General features: G+C 33.7%; 1 protein-coding gene across 15 annotated transcripts in view; it reads left to right on the forward strand.

The window, feature by feature from the left end:
* Nlgn1 (neuroligin 1) overlaps positions 1-25,049 on the forward strand; it is an 860,706-nt gene that overhangs the window by 178,083 nt on the left and 657,574 nt on the right. For 9 of the 15 annotated variants that reach the window (XM_087186519.1, XM_087186517.1, XM_087186521.1 and 6 more), the window contains 2 exons: positions 13,868-14,678; positions 15,119-15,178. In XM_087186519.1, the coding sequence (XP_087042645.1) occupies positions 14,186-14,678; positions 15,119-15,178 (553 nt within the window). In that variant the 5' untranslated portion in view covers positions 13,868-14,185. The remainder of the gene's footprint in view (positions 1-13,867; positions 14,679-15,118; positions 15,179-25,049) is intronic. The other 6 variants (XM_013071633.3, XM_021254281.2, XM_087186526.1 and 3 more) reach the window with 1 other exon arrangement.

Raw genomic sequence — 25,049 nt, forward strand, 5'->3', positions numbered from 1 at the left:
TATTGGTACATGCTAACCAGTGATCCTGGCTACACAGCGCAATAATTAGTATCTCCTTTCAAATATTAAATTAGTGCAGAGGCAGCTAACAACATATTAAATGATGATTAAAAACAAGTAAGGAAGGTGAGTGGTAGGTGAACTGGCATTTCTCTTTTGAGGTTAATAGAGAATATAACTATTGATACGAAAGTAATAATGGACTTGAAACATGAAAAGGAGGTCAGTTTACTTTCATATTGTGAAAACATTAAGCCAGCGGTTATTTCATGTGCCATAGTGCTAAAGCGAAAGACTTAACTCAGTGTGTATTTGTATGACTGAAAATATTTTTGTGAAGAATAATTGATATTTTCTTCTCTCTCATCCCATTCTTTTTTAGGAAGGGAAATGTAAAGGAGAAACTTTGACCTACTCTTTGGTATCATCTGTTTGATATCCTCTTCATTTCTATAGCAGTTCTTAAAAAAATTGTGGCTAAACCTTGTAGGCTGCAAAGACACTTTTGAAGGCTAATAACAATGAAAATAAACACACACAAACACATTTTAACAGCTATTGCCAGTAAATGAAGAGCAAGGTATCCAGTTAGATAAATGTTCTCTCTAATGGAGTGAGCCACTTTAAGAACTGTTTAAAACCTGAACAGGTCACTTGGAAAATTAATTACATTTTGGACTATCTTATTCATATATATGGTTTTGATCATGATGATTTTAAAAGTGTAGCTTTGATCAGCTGTTTTAATTTTACATCAGGGTAACATAAATGTGGTAATTTTGGGTAAAGGGGTAAAAACCCTCAATGAATTCTGAGAATTGCAAACTCAGTTTGTAACATAAGTGACAGGCCATAGCACACTGGGTTTCCCAAAGCTTATAACTATGGAAAAACTCTTCTTGCCTCCCTGGAGCTTTGCTTGACATCTGCACCTGTTCCTTGGAAGCCTTTTATGTGTTTTTATTGACCTAACATTCAGGTCAAGCTAACATATTTGCTGCACCTTCCAAGATTTTTAAATGATTTACTGCATTAAATCTTATTTCACATTAACTGATTTTTTTTAAATGAAATTATTGCATGCTCTTAATTGAAAGAAGTAAATCTTTAACAGTTTGTTGAAATTTAATATGTAGTATACTAAAGAACAAATCCTCCACCTCCTTTGCTTTACTGAGAAATGCAAAAACAAACAATCAAACCATACATATGAAATTAATTTAAATTTTCAATTTTTAAACTTTCAAAACCCAGAACAGGAAGAATTAAAGTAGTGAATGTTCATGATGAATCAACTTTATCCTTTTCATTTCTTTCAAAAGATAATTTAAAATATCTTGATGTGTCTAAGCTTTTAATGTAGTAGAATAACCACATCCCTGTTTCTAAGGAGAATGATTTCTTGATAGTAAGAAGTTTGGGTATTTCTGTTCTGCTATTAATGAAGTCATTTTGACCATGTCAAATATTGCTATGTTGCTATAAAAGGCTGTAAATTATCTTTGCTTTCAAATGCCCCCCAACAAACAAACAGAAAAACCCCACATACCCATTTGGTAGCAATTTCCTGTGAAAGAGAATGACTGCCAACTCTAAGCTTAACTGAATTCAGAGAAAACTAGTAAATCACTCCTAGGCATTTGAAATTATTAGACATTAAACTTTTGGGGGAATTTTATATGAATTCTTTTTTATAACAGTCAATATAATCTCTTTTGTGCCTATTTCCGTTGCATGTAAGAGAAATTCTAGTCAATGGCGGAGTGCTTTACTGCTGCCATTACTGCAGACTTTATAGATCAGAGATGTGTCAGCATGTTAGCTTTAGCAGTAGTGCTTCTTTTGTGTGAAACCTTATGGGCCTTGCAGGCACTCTCTCATCCTGACACTCATAAAACTTTCAGGTCCTCATATTTATTATTTAATTTTTTTCCTATGTATAGTAACAAAGCTTTTCAATATACGAATATGTAGCCAAAAAAATGACAAGCAAGCGTGAATGGGACTAATGAGTTTTAATAATACACATATTAGGAACTGTTAAAGGAAGTTTAATTAAGAAAAACAAGTTGAGCATGAAATTCATTTTGGTACAAATGCAAGTTAAGTTACTACTACAGATGTAAAATGAAAAACCGCAGTGATACATAACAGGAAATAAAGTTTCAGCCTGAACCTAGACCTACTGAAGGCAGTTGACATCTTAGGACTTGGCTTTAAATTGATGAGCTTAGATTTCACTTAATTACATAGTAGAAAAATCTATTTTTATAGTGTTTTTAGTTTTCTTCTGTTTACACAGAAATTTTAATTAGTATTTTAATTATATATCTAGCCACACTTTTTATATATAGTACTAGTTCACCAATGACAGGCCATATAGTAAATTTTCCTGTACCCTGCTTTTATAGTGGTACAGAGGGCTATAATGAAAGCTACCTGCTGAAGTCCATGCTGTCCCTTTGTGATGCTGTAGGTGGTGCTTTAATGAGAAAACTGCATATTAATTAATGTACCCATGGCTATAATTTGATTTATTTTTGTATAATTTAGAAGTAAACACAATGCTTTATTTGTTTGCTTATTTTTTAATTTGGTGATGGCATTTTATGTAGGGGAGAACAGAAGTCGTGAAGGAAATAGACTTTTGGGCAAATATTTTGTTTGAATGTGTTTTTCTTACATTTTTGCCTCTAAAATAACAGATAAGTAGTGACAAAAGTCAGGCAGTGATATTGCTGTTTCGGAAACATTCAACTGATACAATGATTTATGCTTTATACATATTTTTGGCATCAGTTATGTATAATATAAGTATAGTGATCATTTCTTCTTCTTGACATGCCCAATGAATGTCGGGTCTTCAGAAAATAAGTTAATTATAATGTTTTTAAATGAACTGAAATTTTTGTTACTTGCATTTTTAAATAGTCCTGGAGAATACTTTCATATTTTCATAAGAAATACTCAGTATGCTTGTGAAATTCAACAAGGTCACACATGAAATCAAGGAATGCTGATTTGATAAAGACCAACTTGTGATTATCACTAGTATAAGATTTCTCATCGGATAACTATCCCTCCTAAAATGGAACTAAGCAGGAAAACAGTGATTAGGGTATATGACATTAACCAAGATTTGTTACAATAAAAATAATACTTGAGCCATTTAATAGTTAACCATAGTGCTAAAAAGAATAGAGACTCACTTCAGCAACCATTATGTTTCAAGTCAGGGCATCTGTCTTTTTAAATTTATATCTGTATTACTTAGCTGTCCAAAACTTTACACAAGTGACAATGTTGTCTATCCTTTTTCTTATGGGTGAAAAAAAATCACCAGCTTTACCACCTCTTTAGCTGTACCACGAGTTCTAATGCATATGTTACAATAAGCCTATGCCAAAATTTTCTATCATACAAAGCTGAACTCTTCAATAACATCTGAAGATGGAATCATTTTACATATTGAAATGATACCTTAGTGTCAGTCTGCATAATTTCCAAGATAGCAGTGAAATTTTGTCTGGTCTGTTCAAAGCTGTGAATGTTTCTCCCCAACGCCTAGAATGATTAGCAACAAAATATGCAACCTCTCCAATTAACTAATACTTAGTCTCTTCATCATTGCCTTTTTCAAGGCATACAATCAGTAGTCATTTGTATTGATGAGCATTTTGAAGTAATGTACAACATTCCAAAAGTGGAAAGGATTTCATTTAAAACACTGAATTTTAAAACAAGGTAAATAATACTCGAAACTTTAGCAATCTTCATATCTAGTGAACTTATTTTCAGAAAATATTTAATTAAGATATTATATAATAAGAGTATTTCTGTTGTTATGATTTGGTGAAAGGTACATAATTATCTTCTACCACAAAGAAAATATAACTCAAAGAACTTTGGAAGCATTGAGTTAAATCGACAGAACATGGACAATGAAGACAATAAAGTTTGAAATATAATAGGGCTTGAGATTCTAGTCAAAAGACCAAAAATTCAAGATTTAAGATCTTATACATCTTAAGATTTTTTCCATCTTTAATTCCTTATAATTCCAAGGTGTCTCTTACTTCACTTAAGTGATAAATTATTTAGCAATTTATACTCCGTATGTATATTAAATTCTTGTATTGGTGATGTGCTGCACAAAATGACAAGGTTCTGTTCTGTATTATTGCGTTATTATTTCTTATAATGGAAGAGTAATATCAACCAAAAATAGAAAATCTGGGCATAGTATAATATTCTTTCCCCTTTGAGCCACTGGTTGAGCTCTGCCAGGTCAGTAGTGACAGGAAGCCATTATTGTTATTTGATGCCCTATGTAGAAAGAGTTGGTGGTCTCAGTCCAGTTCCTAGTAGCCAGTTACTCTTTAAACAATAGTCACTATAGTACTTACCAATTCCAGCAGAAGCCTGGGACTGAATGGGCACAAAAGTTTAACTACACTCTCTCTGCTAATCATCCTCTAAGGGGTCAAGACTGACACACTCTGGCAAAGAGCCATGCTCACAAACTCACCATTGCCTCTGCCAAAGTTGTAGCTATTCTCTGGCAACAAGGGATTCTAAAAAGAGGAACTTTAATTAAGCAGGGCCCCAGAAATGGCAATTCTCCACTCTTCCCAGGCACCAGCAACTCGCTAGGAACTAAAATAAACTTAAAGAGTGAACTAAGAATGTAGTGCTGCACTGAGGTTTTGCTAGCTTCTCTATAAAGATGCTGGCAAGCATAATTAAGTTGCTTTTGGAAGCAGTGACTTGTGATCCAAAGGCAGCCCCTTTCAGATAAAAGCCTCAATTTAATATCAAGGGAAGTAATCGGCTCTACCTGGCTGTCTCTTCTGAGCTCTTGAGTGATTATTCATTTTCTTTTGGGAGATCACAGGGTCACCAATTGGTTTTAAAAATGTGTCCTGCAGTATTTTACATGAACATTAAATGTGTTGGCCTTGACTTTTTAAAAAAGTCTCTCTGTTGATTCTTACCACTCTCATACCCTTCACCCCATTTGTTGGCAAGTTGGAACTTCTAAGTAGAGTCTAGATTTAACAATATTTGAGATTCGGCTTGAGAGTAGGTTCAGAATAAATAGGAAAAGATATTTTATGTTAAATGGTGTTTTCAGTTTTCCTCCTCTCTCTAAAATTAAAATAAATTTTTAGGATATTTTTAAAAAAATTGTTTAGTTTGGGTCAAACAACAGAGGAATTAGTCACCAGGCTATATGATAATCTTTGCACACATCCCATGATAAGGAAATTTCATTGTAGTTTAATTTGCTTATACCTTTTCTGTTTCACACCCTCTTCAAGTCTCATTAAATTAATACCTCTACAGAGGTCAGGGAGCACAGAAGGATAAAAACAATAAAGGCTGAGTTAATTTATGAAAAAATATATGATAAATTGGTGGGTCATTCATACAGAAATATTTTCTGAAAACTTCAAATGAAATACATTATTCTAAGGATGATTATTGAAAACAATTCAAGAGATACAGCCTCTGTCCTCAGTAGTAAGACTAAGCATATCATGTCATTTTTGTGATTATACATATTGTAATCATATTAGGATAAGATCTTATGCCCAGAAGACGGCCTATCAATTCTTGAGTTGTCAAAGTTACACTGTTTTCCATAGCATTTGGGTATCCAGTTGCACATGACATATTCTATTCCCTGATCTTCACTAAACTACTCCTACTCATCCTTCAGGACCCAATGTACAGAACACTTCCTCAGAAAGACCTTCCTTCCCACTCCATACTCTGAAATATTACTTCAGAATCACCTGCATTATCCTCCTTGGTACAGTATCTGTGACTAAATAGTTATCTGTGCAATTGATTCACATAAAATTTGCCTTCCCTATCGAATTTTAGTCTCCATGGGAACCAGCATTGTTTCTGTCTTTTTCATGTTGCCCATCCAATGCCTGGTACTAAATATTGGCTGAATGTTAAGATTAAAAATAGAAGCAGAGATTACCGATTGCTGTGATAAAAAGTACTATAGGTTCAGCTGCAAGAAAGACATAAACACTCCGAGATGAGGGAAAGCAGTGTTTTTGTGGCTGGAGAGATCAGAGAAGAAAGTACTGATCTTTGAGTCTGGCCTTAGGGGCTGCTGCCTGGGGACCTCCAAGCAGAGGCTATTGAGAGAGCCCCAGGGGTGATCTTAACAAGCAAGTTGGGACAGATTCCTGAGCACTTGAGTCCCTGCTGAGTGCTGCTTTCCATTCTTACTGTTAATTCACAAAAATAATTTCCTTTTAGGTGTAAACCTACGATGTACATATGCTATATTCTTTGTTACCCTTTGAAATATTTTCCTAGGTAAAGTCGTTTCTCCTGTTACTGTCAAGTTTGAGTTTGCCTTTCCCCTAAATATTCAATTTTCCCTGCTGTTTTCTTAACATCACCAGAAAGGTACATTAGAGTGGAAGTAGCCCAAGGGGAAAGGGGACAAATAGCACCATTTATGTGTTGTACAGAGGAAAGGAGAGTGGAACATAACTGTGGCAATGTCCTGAGGCCTACCCAGCCCTTTCCCAGAAGCAAGCCCCAGGAAAAACTGAGCAAGAGACAAATTTCATCCTTAGAACATGTTCATTCTTTCACTTTATCTCTTTCTCTGTGTTGGAACTCACCGTATCCATAAACCGTTCTCTTTTTTCCTGTGAAGAGTGTTCCAGTGCCTTTGCATTTTTGGTTTGAACTTAATTATCTTATAAGGAGATGATAATAATAATCTCTACTTCATGGTGTTTAGGGCCAATTAAATGAGACAATGCAGTTAACTTCATGTTTAGCCTCAGTATATAGTACTTGTCATTACTCCAGTTATTACTTAGTGACATTCATGGAAGAATATACTTGTCATCACATCAGTTGTCAGTAGCTAATAGCATTGTGGTATGCTGTGAATTTTGTCATAATCAAGATCTTGAGCTTTCATATAACTATCTCAGAGTATATCATTTCTAACCATTGGTTCTTATGCACTCACTTTGTTCTTCTTATACTCTCTAGTACTGCTTTACCCCTAAACTCAGATATAGTTTATCTAACCAGCACTAGAACTATCCTTTCTTACAAGCTTTGCCACTTGGAGTTCTACCATTCTTGCTTTCCTTATCCCCAGTCTTTCATCGCTTAGTCTCTGCTGCAGGCTATAAATGTTGCTGGAAAAAGTTTCAATATCACACTGTTTGTAGCTGCTGCAAATTATGCCTATTAATTAACCCCAGCAAGCTGATCAGCAGTCTTTTTTTATTTCTCTCTGTTGATGTCCTGGATGTGCCACTCTCCTGAAATACTAAACCTCAGTGAGCATATGGCTTCACTGAATTGATCTCACTGGGGTGTAAGCACAGTATCCTGCATCATAACTGTTCAGGACATGCGCTTGAGAGTCGGGCAGTCCTGGATCTCTTCTGAAATCTGTCTCTACTTGGCTTAGTGGTTCTGTGAGAGTTATCTCACTCCCTACAGCCGCCTTTTCTTCATCTCTCATAAGAACACTTAGTTTATAAATCTGTTGTGAGAGCTAAATGACATTAAGCACATAAAAAGCTTTGGCCGCAACTTGCCAAGAAGATGGTTCTCTGTATTATTTTGCTTTGTTGTCATTTTCTCAAAACTGTCTGTATTGCCAGATTGTGAAACATACTCAAAAATTGACATTAAGAAGATGAGAAAGATAAAGACACAATATTAAAGGTCTTATAAAGCCTGATCCCATCACTCTATTACTCATTAATATGTCAGGGCACAAAGATTCTTCAAACATAGTTCTCAGGAAATGAAATGGACAAGAATCCGAATTTCAAAATATCTTCTTGACATTCCCAATTTTTTCTTATTTCTTAATTTTCAATTAGATATTCACTGTTTTAATCTTGTAGTGTAGCTGAAGAAGAGCTAGTAAGAAAAGTTTTGTTTCTGTCCTTTTCTTGTCCTTTACTTATGATGTCTTAATGTGCATTTTACATCACATAACCATTTCAGGTGCTGGTTTAAAATCATATATTCATACCAGCAAAACAATTTTTCTTTTTTGTTTTATGCAAAAAATTATGGTAAGTAGAAGTTCAAGTATTGACTTCTCTTATCTGATGATCTTGATCACACTACTTTGGAGCTCACTCTCCACAATACTGCCACTTTAATTTTTCTGTGAATAAATTTGATAATACCCCTGCTCTGATAGGGATGTTTAATAGCTTTTCATCACTCAGTGAATAAAATCCAAACACTTTGGTCTCCTCATGAAGGGCCTGCTTGATGTGGCTGTGGTCTGCCTTTCCAGCCTCATCTACTGCTCATCCTGTGTGTGTTTTTTTTCTGAGTTCTGGTTAAACTGGACTATGGTCTCTTTAAACAAGGCATTTTCTTCCTTTTCTGTCATACATCAGTTTTTCCAGGGAAAATATAAGACTTTGAGAAATGTGATTGTTTGCAAGAAGCTTCCTAGGACCTGCCATGAAGAACCAGACTTGACAGGAGTGAGGGACTCAATCTGTCAGTCCACACTTATCTCTACAAGAAGCCTTGGAAGCTGAGAGGGCAGTGCCGTGAAGCAAGAAGAAGCAGTACACTTGAAAGTTAGCTGCCCCCAGGGAGTGTGAGCACCACAGAGTCTAATACACATTCTTCACACTACCCCTGCAATGTGTCCTCTGCCTAGGATCCCTTCTGTTGCCCTGAGTCTTTGCCCAAATCATACTCAGTTCTCAAAACCTATTTCAGTTTCTTCCAAATTCATGCACTCTTCTATTAATCCATTTCTTTTAAAACCAAACCTAACAACATTTCTTGATGATTGCATTCTACTTTTAAGTATTTACTATGTGAGCTAGTTACACATTAGTTACTTTAAGTGTTCAGTTGCTAAAAGAACTCAGTTTATGCTCATTGGACAATTTTACTATAAGCAAAGAACACATTTACTGTAACAGCACAGTGATGTTTTGAATGGAAAATTTCAGAATTAAGTTTCATTGTTCTTCCAGTGTTAGGTAACACAGAACATCCTTAGTCTCCAGGTCTTGAGCTACCACCAGTGTGCATGAATTACATTGTGACATAGGACACCAGGATGTGGGGGTGTCCAGGTTTTCCACAGTGAGCTGGTATTGTAAGTACTCTCTGCCTACATAGCTGCTAGACTTGCCCATTGAAGACCAGGGCATTCCACTGAAACAGTTACTGTTCAATCAAATTTTTTTTTAGCTTTCATCACTGAATCCAATTATTACTATTAACCACCTTGACAGGCTGATGTGATCTGACCACAAAGTAACACACAGATGCATAGCTAGAAAGCATTATTCCTTTCTAGTGAATAGAGTTGATCCCCATATTCCTTACTATTCCTTATTTATGTATTTACAAATATTCTTATAAAATAAATTTTATTCTTGAATCTCAAATAAAATCTCACAGTGTTTTCTCAATCATTCAACGGATGAGCAAGTCATCAAAAATTTGAGATCAAACGAGGCCATCTTCTGCACTCTTGATTCAGCTCTATGATCAGAGGAAGGAGGAGATGGTAGAGGGGGCACAGTGCGAGTGTGGGCTCCAGTCTGGGATCAGCTGGAGGGAGGGGTTTAAATGCCAAGTCTGGCATCTGTTGGTAGGGTGGCCTCAAGTACAGAAAACTTCTGAACATTGTTTTTTCTTTTTCCTTTGTATAATAAAGAAAATAGAATCTACTAGGAGGAATTATTTTAAGGGTTTAAATCCTTGAAAATTCAAACAAATCATGATGCCACACTCCTGTAATCCTGGTAATCTGAGAGGTTGAGGCAGGAGGATCAAGTTTGGGCATAGCCTGGACAACTTGGTGACTTCTCAAGATCTTGTCTCAAAAAAAAAAGTATTTATATATATTATATATAAATTTATATATACTTATATATGATATATATAAATTTATATATATCATATATAAATCCTATATAAATATATATTATATACAAATCCTATAAAATATATATTTATATATTATATATAAATATATATATTTATATATTATATATTATATAAATTTATATATATAATATATTATATATATTATATATATATAAATCCTTGGTGATATTGCTCAACATGAAGACTCTGGGTTCAATCCCCAATAGAGGGTAGGGAGGGGGGTCCTAAGAAATTCAGTAGGAGAGAGCTTGATTCAAAAGTAAAACAAATAAAAACAAACACTAAAAACAAAACAGAGACTAAATAGATAATATTTTTTAAAAGGTAAAAAATATGAAGTTAGAAGTTTGAGACCTCCTGCTGATCTCATGCCCCCCATTCCTATATGAACTGAACACTTGTCACATACTATTCTGTATTAGAACCATTTTATGTGACTTATTCCTTTATAATATTACAGGCTACTTGGGAGCAATGAGTGGATTATATTTGTCTTTACATTCTCCATAACATTTAGCACACTAGCTTTCACATTGTAAATTCCCAATAAATATTTGTTAGGTGAATGAAAAACTAGATCAATGTGTCTACTCATTGTAATTATCTAATGTCCCAGACAGATCCCTCTACTTTTTTTTTTATCTCGATCATGGAGCAGCAAAGTAGTAGAAGGACCAGCTATTTTAATGAACTAATGTGAGTCAGATAATATATTACCATTTATCATGCACTTTTAAATATAACTTATTATTTATTTTATTGCTTAATGGAACCATACATACTTTACTTCAGGGAATGGGGTAATAGAAGAATTTATGAGCTAGCTCCATTAACTGTGAAGGCAGGGGAGGCTGGTTCTGTGTGAAGCCATAGGCTGATATTTGACTTGCCTAGATTGATTACTAGTACTTTTCTGACCACATTGTCTTGCTGCATTAATTTAAAAGGATTTAAAATATCCAGAAATACAGAAAATTCATAATAAAAACATATGTGCATATGCTACCTTACAAGATCAAATACTAAGACTTTCTCAAACTCACTATATTCAATAATAAATTATTAATTGATATCATTTAATTAATTTCTACAATTAATTTCATTCTTTCCCCTTTTATTCAGAGGTGACAACTCTCTTGCACATATATATATATATATATATATATACTGTGAATAAAATATAACATTATTTTGTATACTTTGTATACCTTGTTTTGTATATTTTAGCTTTTCTTTAAACAATATTTTACTGTCTCTAATATTCCACAACTTATTGTTTTCAAAATATTTGAGATTTATATATGCTAATATTTTAGGTCTGTATGCTTTGTTTTCCCTGACACAAATTTCCCAATTTATGCGTATTTCCTCATTCATTTATCAGTATTTGCAAATGGGCATTTAGTTGTTATGAATTATTTTGTTACTAAAAAGTAACTAAATCATTATACAAATCATTGTTTTAACATGATCTTGTACAGTTCCATATATTATTGCACTCAGCATAGAACAGAAATGGTGAAATAAGGTAGAGCATTTAGAATTCTCAGTTTCTGTACAATTGTCACAGTATTTAACTAGATTCCATATTGTGAGGAAACACAAAATATTTACAGTATGTTTGCATTTCAATTATAAAAACATTAGAATGAAATCATTTGAAAATGCATGTGAATTGAGAATTTATGTTATTAAATGATGAAGAGGATAGTCCTTCAATCAATGACAATGGGCTCTAGGATCTTCTATTGATTAGCTGAATGATTTTGTCCAATATATTCAAACTATGTCGCATTTCCTCATGTGTAAAAAGAGATAACGAATCCATTTAACAAGATTTTTGCAAATGAAATATAAATATGTGAAAGCTAATCATTTAGCCTATAGTTAGGAAGTATCAATAAATTCTCAACAAACTTGAGAATTTTTATAATTAGTAATATTTCTTTTACAATTTCAATAACTGAAATAAGCCATAATTTTGCATTAGATTTAAATGATTTTTGTTGTTATAATAATAACTTCTGGAAAATCTTTTGTTTTCCCTATATAAGTAAATGTAAAATGGGATATTTCGGTAAACTCTGGAGCTAAAGTCACAAAAATTTTAAAATGTACAATGCCATGAGGAATTCCGTCAATTTGTATTAAAATAGCACATCACTAAGAAACAGTAGTGTCTTTATTCTTCACACAGTTAAGAATTTTTTGGTATAAAAAGGAATTATTTTGTTAACAAACAAGGGAGTATTTTTATTACTATTGAGATTATATGAAAAAGTTTTAGAAATCACTGTACCTGAGAATTATGTTGACTAAAAAATGATGATGGAGATTTTCAAGGCCTCACCACAGGACTCTATTTTAGGAGTCAAAATGATGGTTTTTAAACAAAAAATAAGACAGATACATAGATGTACCATGGCCCAACATACTTCTACACAAGAATAAGTATAGTACACTCTACCGAAATGGGTTTGCAAAGCTAAGTCTTCCATAAATGCTGGAGTTCTGGAACATAAGAAGGAAGGGTCTAAGCCTGTCTTTTGTATGTTAATATGCTTTCACAGCAAAAGCATAAGAATTAACACAGACTGCAGTGTTCTTGAAGAAAGACACTTACCTCCTTATTGCTTTCTGTGATGGATTGTTCAGAGCTAAAGGAATGCCAGGCCAGCAGCAAATCTCCTACTGCCCTATATAATTTTCTCAGTCTCCTTTTAAATAATACAAAGTCAGGACAATTTCACTGCCAGACCAGCACTTCTCCAGGAATTTTCCCATAATATGACAGGATAGAACCATCTCTAATACAAATCAACACTATTATTTTCAAAGTAAGCACTTTAAAAGGTTGCTTGAACAAGAAAAGACAAATTTTCTGAGCTGCATGCTATTTGGCAGTCAATGTGAGATTGCCTAGTGAATTGTACTGCACTGAATGTTACAACTTATTCTGAAGGTTCCAAGTTGAACTGAGTAAACAGTGTTAGATGTTTGATTAGTGTTAATATGCAAGATGTCATGATTAGGTATGATTGTTCTTTTAAATTACCACACTTTCAAAAATTCTTTCTTTGATCTCTAACAGACAGTGAGAAGAAAATGTGTAATTTAAAATATATTCAGTTTGACTCAGAAATTCATTTACACTTTTCAAATTTATTGTTACCTAAAATATATAGCTAAATGATAAAATAATTATAGCTTGCAAAAATGAGGTCAACTTCTTTCTCTTTTTCAAATTGTGCTGATTGCCATTTCTTTTTTAAGTTCTTGAGTCTAAATTTAAAGTAGGAGATTTATGACCAATATTTTATGCAAACTTTTGAGAGATAGTAAGGAACTTGACTTTATGAGGTAATTATACTTAAATAATCATAGCTGAATTCGCATTAATTTTCAGGTTCTCACATACATGGGACTGGAAACCACTGTGTATGTGTGTGTGTGTGTGTGTGTGTGTGTGTGTGTGTGTGTGTCTTATAGATTTTATGTTCCACTAATGCAATACAATTTTTTTTTAAAAAGTTTTCTGGCATTGAATTCTCATGTTAAGTCTATCTTTTGATTAATCATGTAGTCACATGAAATGATTGAACTATCAATAAAGGGAAAATTTCACACACAATCTTAAAGTATTTTAAAAATACTTTACTGTGAAATGCTCCTGAAACTATATATTTTGACAAGGCCTGCTTCCACTTAAGCATATATAAAGTCAGCAGGCAAGTCTCTCAATAATCTAATAATCAGTTATTTTATCTGTCATCTCACATCAAACCATAATTTTTTCACAGTTGTATTTAACTCACCTGACTCTAGCCACTATTAATGTACTTCCATAGCTTGTAAAACATCAAATTATTACTCTGTCTATTTTAGGTTGTTTGTACTAATGATTTATTTTTATTTTTTCTAGGATATAGACCCGCAGCTAACTGGATTTGATTTATAAGAAGGAAATCTACAGTCAATGGCCACTCTGCCACATTGCTACTATGGAAAACAGAATGGTCAATAGGATATAGTCTGATAAACACTGATGATTGAAAATGCTGCTTCAATACGTGTGAAATCAATGGGAGATGCTTGCTGCATGAAGAGCTTTCTGAGCTTTTCTCCAGAAGTTCACCTTTGAAAAATTGGAGGCATAACTAGCAATATCCAGTCTTTCTCAAGTGGATATAAATACATTTGCCTCACTGAAACCGGACAACTAGACAACTAATGTGGGACCATGGCACTTGCCAGATGCATGTGGCCAAATTATGTTTGGAGAGCAGTGATGGCATGTTTGGTACACAAGGGATTGGGTGCCTCGTTGACTCTCTGTATGTTGGGAAGTTTGCTTCAGGCTGCCCACGTGCTTTCAGAAAAATTGGATGATGTGGATCCACTGGTGACTACCAACTTTGGCAAGATAAGAGGGCTTAAGAAAGAACTCAATAATGAAATTTTGGGGCCTGTTATTCAGTTTCTTGGGGTTCCATACGCAGCTCCACCAACCGGAGAACATCGTTTTCAGCCTCCAGAGCCACCATCTCCGTGGGCAGATATCAGGAATGCCACTCAGTTTGCTCCTGTGTGTCCCCAGAATATTATTGATGGCAGATTGCCAGAAGTCATGCTTCCTGTGTGGTTTACTAATAACTTGGATGTAGTTTCATCATATGTGCAAGACCAGAGTGAAGACTGCCTGTATTTAAACATATATGTCCCAACCGAGGATGGTGAGTTTATTGAAGGAAAAACAGGGAGATATACTTATTTATTTTTTTCTATTCTAAGTTCTAACAATATTAATTCATGTGTACTTGGTAGCATGCATGGCTTTTCCTGTTGGCATGTAGACATATTTTACATGCTTGCATGGTGCTCTTTTGGTTTATGTGTGTCAGTGTATCTATTCTTATTTTTTCCTGTGCCTACTCATTTTCTTTCTTCCACAGCACGTATAATTAGGTAGAAATGGGCTCCTAGTTTCCATTTCCTACCAAATGACTTCTGAGAAGATGCATCAACATTTCCTCATTGCATGTGCAGGCTCAACGAATCGGGGATCCTTCGCACTCAGTCACTGCAGGAGTGTATTGAGTTAGATAGCATTGCATGTTCCGGCGGTCTGTGATGGAGCGCCATGTTATTTTCTAGTCTTCTATTCATTTTTCAGTAAAAAGAATATCCAAGGAATGTGCCAGAAAGCCCGGCAAGAAAATATGTAGAAAAGGAGGTATGTATAAAAGTGAAAATTAAAAAATGGGTTGAAAGCTTACAGAGGAACAACAAGATACTCTCCCTAAGGATGATTTGCTGATGCTGTGAAGTGAATGGTTAGGTGATTGTTGGAATTTGATTAAGTTTGGCTAGGAATAGTAAGGCAGATAAAGGGAGGTATGAGTAGGTTACTTCGGCAAAGTTCATTGGTGGTGCCTTGTGTTTTAGTGCTGGTAGCATCAGCAAGAAATAAATCTCTGCTGGAATTTGTTTCTTGAGACAAATATATCAAGGTGCCTTCAAGGAACGCTGACAATGTTGCCTTAGCATCCGTTCAATTTTAAGAGCTTTAAACTTTCCTGACCAGATGTAAACTTGTGTTTCTCTTCAAAATTCTCAGTTCACTGCGTCTGCTTCACAAGCGCAAGGTCCTGAGTTCGATCCTTGTACTAAAAATAGAAAAGAAAAAATATTCTCAGTTCAGTCACAAATTTTGTTTTTGTTTGTTTATTCTTAGCTTTTTCTGAACATCTTGTGAATTTTATTTTCTAAAAAGTAAATTTGTCAAAAATATTTGACAATTACTATTATTGAGAAATTGTATTTTTTCCAGGCCTTTTTCATTTTCAGTTTGTCTTTGTGAAGAGAATGAGATTTTTAGATTTTATGCTAAATATTTACATTCTTAAAATTACTTCAACATTTTTATATTTATGTTAAACAACTTAGAATTTAGGGAAGAACATGATTCAGAAGCTACAATTAAATCAACCTTCAAATCATCCTCTAGCCAGATTGAGCAAATGTAGACAATGACAGCTGCAAGCTTGCATCTGAATGTAGCTTGTCCACACTCCATTTTTATATAACATTCAGTAAATCACTCATAGGAGAGTATGAATTTCTATGGCAGAATCATCTGAGTTATTTTGACCTTATTCATAACTTTGTGGAATTTCTAGTCTTCATACAGAAGTCATATTAATATTCCATTCCTGCATATTCTATCACTCTATGCACTTCTAATCTCCAGCCTGGACCAAGTCAGATTTCATTATAGCATCCTTGTGGGGCTGGGAGTGTCTAAACTGTTCTGTTTTACTGTGACTGCATTATATGGAACACACTTTCTAAAATAATATTCTCAACTATGGATCAAAACTATTTCATTAAATTGACTTTTTTCTAACATTTCTTGGTAATACTGGTAGAATGGAACTTACCCTTTATTTGTCTTATTGAGGCTAGAATTCAGGTTAAAACACAGTGTACTTACAAAGATAAATATCAAAGACACAAGGGTGTTTTTGAACAACTAAAAAAGTCTCTTGTTTTTCCCCAAATGAGAATAACTGCAGTAATTTACATGCTTTCAACTAATGTGCAATACAGCAGTGGTTATTATTATGCAGCTTATCAAGTATGTGTAATTAGCTAAGTGACTTTCACCTCCTATCACAACAATGTTGATTCACAAAGTCATAAATAAAGATGCTATTGAAGAATGCATAAATAGAGTACAATGCATAAAAATACGTGTGATCAAGAAAAAGATAAGGTCACCAAAAGGTAAGATAGTAAGCTAGTAAGTGACCTTTCTCCCATACAACTTTAGAGAGAAAATAATTTATTAGAAATGTATTTTTCATTGTTCTTTGGATTGTTGGTTCCATCAGCTTTATAAATCAGTTGGCAAAGAGGTATGCAGACTGTACGATTTACCTTGGCAAAGTTTGAACTAATTTGTAATTGGAGTGAGAACAGCATCTATAGACTTCTTGAAGCTGCCTGGTTCTATTGTGCTTTTTCATATTCTTAATTAAGCATTCTTTAGTATTTTGCTTGGGAATTTAATATATCCTATTATAAATAAATTCTGTTCATTTATTATCTGTTGGTACACTATAACAAAGTGTAAGTGTGATTTTCTATATAAATAGTAGTGTTTGAAAAATAAAAATGAAAGTTTAGACGTCTACTTTTAAATATAGTAGTAGAAATTTTCTTCCCACCCCTTTGACTCTTTTCCTTCTCTAACATGAAGGGTCTACTTTGGTCACTTCAAATCATTATTATTTTGACTCCAAAAGTTACTAGCCATTTCAAATTTATTTATGCCTGTACTAACAAATGCTGCACATTGACTACATTCTTTAGCAGAGTTCCAATGTTTTATAAATGGTGGTTCAGAAACTATAAAAATAATTGTGTTGTCTTTTTTCTAGGTGTTAATGAAATACTGGCTTGCCATTATTTACCTTTGTTTTTTGTTAGTGTGTACAGTCATTTGTAGAGGCAGATGGACTCCTATCCTGTGCCAAGTACACTATAGTCTGTGCATACTGTGTTCATTCAGAAGTATTTCCTAATTGCCAATTATAAGCCATGTTGTATTCAAAGGGAGTCAGTAATGAATGAGGCAGAGAATCCTCTTTCCATAGATCTTACATTCAAGTAATTCTACAAAGAACAACATATTTTCTGCACTTTGATCTGTAGAAAAGGAGGAAAATATTTTCCTTCCTCCAAGAGGTATCATTTTGTAGTTTTTAAATAGAGCTTTTATAGTATTTTCTTGTGCATTTGAAAAAAAGAAACACTCTTTCATCAGTAGGCTGCCTCTCATTTTAAAACAGGTCCCAGTTGCACATTTTAATCTATCGTTTCATATTTCCCAAGATAGTTTTAACCAAATGTTAATTATCACCTAAATATTTCTTTAGGGTTTTATCCTTGCAAAATTGAAAAGCACAGTGAATGCTTGAAATGAATATCAACACTTGGTAAAAATTGGTCAGATAATGTGATAGAAACTGGTATTTGGACATAGTGAACATTTGCATATTAGGTGTTTTGCATTATTTATCCATTTACTTATCAACTTTATGAGAAATATATATTTCTATTTATTTCACAAACAAGAAAGTAGATTCTGAGAAGTTGGTTATTTTAACCCAGTGTCTACTGATAGCACCAGTAGAGGCAGATACAGCCTTAATTCTTGGCCATAGTAGGTTTTATTATGTTGATTTACCTTCTAGGGATGATTCATTAACATAGTCAATGATCTCTCTATCCTTATTCTTTTTCTCTTCCTCTTTTTCTTCTTTTTGCATTCAATATCATGAGTTCTTTTCATTCTTTGAATTCACAAAAGTTTAGATAGATCCAGAGCTCACGTTAAAAGAATTGGGTCAGAACAATGCTTGTAACCCATTTCTAAAATTACACATATTTTGGAAATAGTACATATTTTCTTACTGTCCAAACCAAGATCCCAGCACATTCCTCTGGCTGCTATCAAGGAATAGCTTTAACTTGCTTAAGTTTCCCTTTGTTTCTCTACATATTCTCTTGTGAGAGTAGCTAATAAACATCAGGGTGGGCAAATGTTAGGCAATAAATATGAGGAGGAACAACGGACCTAGAGAATCCAGAACAAACTGAATGGCTCCTGGATGATCTAGACCTGTGCAGCCTTGTATTTCTCAGAACTTTGACTATAATTTGATAGCTTTTCTGAGATGAATACAAAATTTATTTTATTTTTCCACTTGTGAGATATTGCTTATTTAACCCAATTTTGTTATATAGATTAAAATCTTTATAGGTGATCTAAATATAATTACTTACTACTTTAGCATTTTCTTCCTGATTTTCAAAAATATGCTACATGCTTTGCTTAATAGGCTTCACTTGAAGTGATATTGAACTTATTCAACAACATTTTCCACAGATTTAAGGTGTATTTGTTTCACATAGGGAGTGATTTTTTCCCTAATTAAATATGTATAATAATGAATCCTCTCCATGTCAATGTGTTTAGAATTTTAAAAGGGAATTATATTCCAAAATGCTCTTTCTTTTGGCTTATATATTTCTAACTAATTTATCAATTTAACAAGTATGTATTGAGTGCTTGCTCTGTACTAATTATAGCTCTAGACATGAGGGATATATTAGTGAACAAAAGAGAAAAAAAATCCTTGCTCACTTAAAGCTCATATCCTAGTGCAAGGCAGATTTTATATAGTAAACACAAGAATCAACTGAATTTAAATGGTGAAAGAAGGCAAGAAATAAACAAAATACGGAAGATCAAGAATACAGATGTAGAGGTTGAAGGTAATCTTAAGTAAGATGGTCAGAATAGTTCTTGAGAGAATTCCTGAAGGAAATGGGGTGGATTTCTGGGAGAAAATTCAAAGAGCTAGCGTAAAAATATTAAGGGGCAATTTATCTTGCATATTTAAGCAACAATTAGGAACACAGCTTATCTGAAAAGGAGTAAGAGAAAGGCAATGAAGGTCAAAATATTTGTACTACCTTCTTCAAATACCGTTTGGCTGCTGTATCGAGAGTAGATTGTAGGAGAACATAGAGAAACAGGGAGAGCAATAGGAAGATGTTGCAGTGCAGCAAGACCCAAGCATAGTCCAGGCTTGCACCAAGGTAATATCAATGGAAGTAGCAGATTCTCCATATGTTTTGACTTCTTGATCAGTTTGTTGTGGGATGTAGAAGGATGCTAGGTTTTTGGTCTGAATATTTGGAAGAATACACTTGCCTTCAATTAGAGTAGAAAAGAAATACTATAGAATAGCTTGGGGAATGACACAGTGGAACAATGATAACTGTAGTTTTTGATGCATTTAATTTGAGATGATGCTCAGACATCCAAGTATAGGTGTCAGGAACCAGTATTCTGAACAGGCTTCCTGAATCAAGGTCAGGAAAGAGGTCTAGGTGGAGATAGAAAAAAAAATAAAGATTTTAAAGTCATGAGGTTGAGTGAGAATGAAAGGAACCCACTGAAAATAGAGGAAAAAAAGATTTGAAGAATGAATCCATGGGGAAATTCCAACTTTAAGAGGCCTGAGAGAAGAAAGGGAAAGACAGTGGACATTGAGATAGAATTAAATGTGAGATGTGTTAGTCAGCTTTCCATTGCTGTAATAAATACCTGACATAAAAAGTTATAAAGACAAAGGTTCAGTTTGATTCATAGTTTCAGTTTATGACTCCTTTGCCCCATTGTTTCTGGCTCCATGTGAGAAAGTGCATCATGGCAGAAGTATGTGTTCAAATAATACCTGTTCACTTCATCACAGTTCAGAAGCAAAAGAGACAGAGAAAGGGGTTAGGTGCCCATGTTTCCTTCCAGTACACACCCCAATTACCTAACTTCCAGGAGGTCCCGCCTCCTAAAATTCCTACCAGCTGCCAGTAGCACCAAGCTGGGTGTGCAAGTCTTTAGCATATGGCCTTTGAAATACACCTAACACTAAACCATAATAGAAGACAAACCCAGATTTTTGTTAGTATTGTTGGCTTGGAAGTTAAATGAAGTTAAATGAAGAAAATGCATGTAAGCAGATATAATGATGGACTCTGCAAATGAATTTCTGTTGGGTGGTAAGGGGTCTTACATATTGGAATATATTTAAGTAAGAATGCAAGAAGATTAGAAGTTCCTGAGCATAAATAATTAATTTAATAAGTTTAAAAGAGAATGGGAAAAAGTGGGAGTGTGAAGTTTGTTTTAGTTAGTGTAGGTTAAAAAGGAAGAAATATTTGCATATGAAGAGAAAGGAACAAAAAATTACCCCAACCTGAAAAATAGACACTTCTTTATTGAGGCAAATACTGATTTGTTCTGTTTAAAACATCAAATGTTTATTTGAAACTGTATATATTAAAGAAAAAATAATTTTTATGAAAATAATTTATAACCAAATGCTGGACATAGCTCTACTGCCAAAAGAGTTCTCACTTCAAGTTCTGCAGGTAATCTTTTAATATAAACATGTTTTAATACAAATTGTTTTTTAAAATTATAACTAGTTAAAGAGTATTTTAGGATATTAAAGAATGGAGGAAAAAATGGGAGAATTTCTGGCATAATCTTCATGAGTAAGTAAGATGGAATTTAATACAATATTGGGAGTTTGGGATTTAGAAGAACATGAAGATGTAATTTAAAAAAATTTTACTAGTACATGTTTACAGCACATCATGTTTCCATTCCTTGTGTGGGGGTGGCACATGCACATAACACATCTTAATACCTTTTTTTGTCCCCTTTCCCTCCTATTTAGCCTCTCTCGGTCCATTTCTAGAAAACAATTTAAAAAAACATATTGCTAGATAGCACACATGAGCAAGTGCACAGGGTAGAGATGGTGGGATTTCTCTCTCATCTAATTGTTTCTATTTGTTTGATGTGCAATATTAAGGGAATGGAGATCAAATTTACATTGGTGAGTTCTTACTAGATTCTAGGCATTTTGGCCATATTACTTATTTAATATCACATCAATTCTGTATGATTATCATTCTCATTTACAGATGCAGAAATGGAGAACCAAAGAGGCTAAGTATCTTACCTACAAATTCATAATTGAATTTATAAAGCTTTGGTGGCAAAACGAACTATATTTCCTTTGAGAGGACTATTTTAGAATGGAGGAGCTAAACCACAACAACAGAAATAGAGCAACAGCAACAAAACAGTTCTGCTAATTTAGATTCTTAGAACAAATAGAAAATGAAATTGGTGACCAATTTGTTAGTAGAAAAATCACCTCATACTGAAATAATTGCAACATCTGGTTCATTTGGGGTCTGAAGATAAATGGGAAAAGAGATTGAATCAGAGGTTTGATTTCATATTTGAATTAGTAGCTATGGACACATGTGGTTAAATCTTCTGAAAACTGAACAGCTTAAATTGGAACTCAGAAATGAAGTAGATCTAAAGGGCTGTAAAATTTTAAAAGAACAACATCAATTGTTCCATTGTTTACTGACAGGTAGAGAGTTCCTCGAAGCAGATGATTAAAAGACTATTATAGGTGTCCAACTCAATTTTTCCAAAGGATAATTTTTTTCTTATAGAAAAAGAAGTTGAAGTTGAAAAAATTTAAGAATTATGTTACCAGAAAAAAGATTTATGCTGTGATATAAATCTTTTGTAGAAGGTGCTATCTTTTCTCCTATCCTATGTAATACCTTTCTCTTAGCTATTGTTTTCACAGATAGAGTACACTGTGAGCTTGATAATTATGATACAACTGTTGCTTTAAATGAATTTTATAGTATTTACTACTACAGATTTATTGATAATTTTTCTTGGCCCTTAATATCTTTCCTATGAATACTTTTCACACACCCTTCCCCCTCCACACACACCATGACTGTACATACTAAAGTAGGTTAGGCCATTGTCAAAAAGCACGCCACACATAAATTTTCTAATAACACCACACAAACTCATTCTAGATTTGATAATCTTAAACTCTGGACTAGATGTGGAAGCATGATTTCTAATATGAATCTTTATTTAAATCAACTTTATTTTTAACTGATATATAAAAACATAAATATTGTACCTATTAATGGGGTAACAAGTGATGATTTGATGCATATATCATTGTGTAATGTTTAAGTCACATTCAATATATCTGTATCCTCAAATGTTCTCCATTTCTTAATGGTGAAAATATTCAGATTCCTTTCACATAGCTTTTTGCTTGGCATATGGTAGATGATTGTTAGCTGTAGCACTATAGTGTAATAGCTCAGTAGAACTTCTTGGTCTTAATTGTAACTCAGTTCTCATTGGTCAGTCTTTTCCCATACCCTGCCCATTCTCCCCCTTAGCTGGTAACCACCGTTCTACTTTCAACTTCTTTGAAAGCAGCTTTTTAAATTCTACTTTTTAGATTCATGTGGTGTTGGTCATTCTGGGCTGGGTTGATTATCACATAGCCATTTATAAATAGACAGGTTAGTTACTTGACACTTCCTGCCCAGGGCTGCCATAACTAACTTGTGTCTGATTTAATTTATTTATGAGGCCTGTGTGGGGAAAATTGGTGCTAGGACTCCCTGTTTGATTTGTAGATGGCCATCTTTTCCCTACATCTTTTCGCATGGTGTTTTCTCGGCAGGTATTTTTAAATTTCCCCTTTTTGATAAAGAAATTTATTCTACTGGATTAGAAACCAAGCTACTGACCTCATCTTGACTAATTACATCTGTAACTACCCTGTTTTGAAAAAGGTCACATTCTGTAACAGAGGTTAACATTTTTAAATATAATTTTTAGGAATACAGAATTCAACACATAGCAGTCATATTCCAAGGTTCAAGATGGACTTAAATACCTGAGGAACAGGAAGGACTTTTTGCTTTTTACAAGCTGCAGCCACATAATGGCCTCAAAAGGATGCTATCATTATTCCTATTTTACAGGATGAAAACTATTGATTTTTGGGGTTAAGGAGCATTACTGCAACTTTTTTTTAAAAGAAGCATACTGAAGCATACAAAACCCATGTCTATTCTTTAGAAGTATTTGTATTGATGAATTATTAATTTTAATTTTATGAGTTTTATTATATTAAAAATGAGTACTTAACAGGAAAAATAACAAAAACTAAAGTATTGAATCTTAAAAATTTTTTGAGTGTTTATGAAAAAGCATCAAATTTTTTAACATTGACTTTTTTTGTTTACAAAGTAAACAAAAAAAAGAAATAAAATTCCTGTATGAACTACAGTGAAAATACCAATAGAGATCTACAACAAAAATAATCTTCATTTCAATTATCATACCTAAGATAGTCTTCACACTTGACAACAGCACATTCCATACACATGTGTCCTTTACATCAACAGCACATGCACTTAGCTTTCCTTTCTTTTTTGTAGGACATTCTTGAAATCTCACTTGTCTTGCTGTTTTTTCAGGAAGTTCTTATTATATTATACAATATATAGTTAATATGAACATAAAATATCAGTAAAATAAAGTATTAAATTCTTAATATGTGTTACATATTTAGAATAAACATCTACATTTTTACATCAGCTGTGTACTTGCTTACAAAACCTAAGAAAAAAACATCAGAAATAAATACCTATGTGAACTACAATGTAAATACAAACAAAAGTCTACCACAGAAATAATCTTTGTTCCAGTTATCACACTCAAGTCAGTCTGCACACATGAAAACTGAGTGTTCCGTGCGCAAGTATCAAAATGATAGCACATATGTTTTGTTTTCCTGTCCTTTTTTGTAGGGCACAGCTGACATCTTTTTGGTTTCCTTGTTGTCATAGTAAGTCTTTGTGATGTTGTACCTGCCTGTCCACCTGTGAGCTCAGCAGTGTGCTCTCTAATTTAATTTTTTTCTTGTAGTTCTCTGGGCAGAAATACTTTACTCGTCTTCTGCTGTAAATGATCTCTTATGAGTTCTAATCCAAATTCTCTAAGAAAATCTCTCCATTTTTCCATGATACATTATACTTGTTACTTTCTTTGTAAACTATTAAACTATTCATGCTATGCATATTTAGGATTAAGTAGAATACAACCATTGGCCAATGCTTTGTGTTTCAAGTGACATCATAGTTGTTGCATAACTCATCAACATCTATTCCACCTTTGGTTTTGTTGTAAAAAGTTACCAACTCAGGCTTCAGGTTTGTCAAGGTTTCTACACCAATTTTTCCATCATAGTGCAATGTTGACATCAGTAGTACCATTTTGGGTGTTTTTTTGTTTTTGTTTTTGTTTTTGTTTTTTGCCATGTATGAGGCCAATGTTATATCTTTTTGAAATTCAAAGATTGTACTATACAATTCTCTGTTTTGAAATTACAACACTTCATTGAGAATTTCTGCTTTGTTCTTGTGTACAGTTCCTACACTGGTCAACTTGTGATCTGTTAGCAAGTGTAACATCAATCAGAGGCTGGTAAACAAATTTTCAAATGTCACATTCCAGTTATTTTGGGAAGTGGGAGCAACAAGTCTGTTCACAACCTCATTTGGTTCATTACTATACAAATAAAGACCTGGTGGCTGGATTCCAGGATAAA

Source organism: Heterocephalus glaber, unplaced genomic scaffold (assembly GCF_053883595.1).
Source record: "Heterocephalus glaber isolate CG9 unplaced genomic scaffold, H.glaber_assembly_v1.0 deba00001504, whole genome shotgun sequence".
NCBI lineage: Eukaryota > Metazoa > Chordata > Mammalia > Rodentia > Bathyergidae > Heterocephalus > Heterocephalus glaber.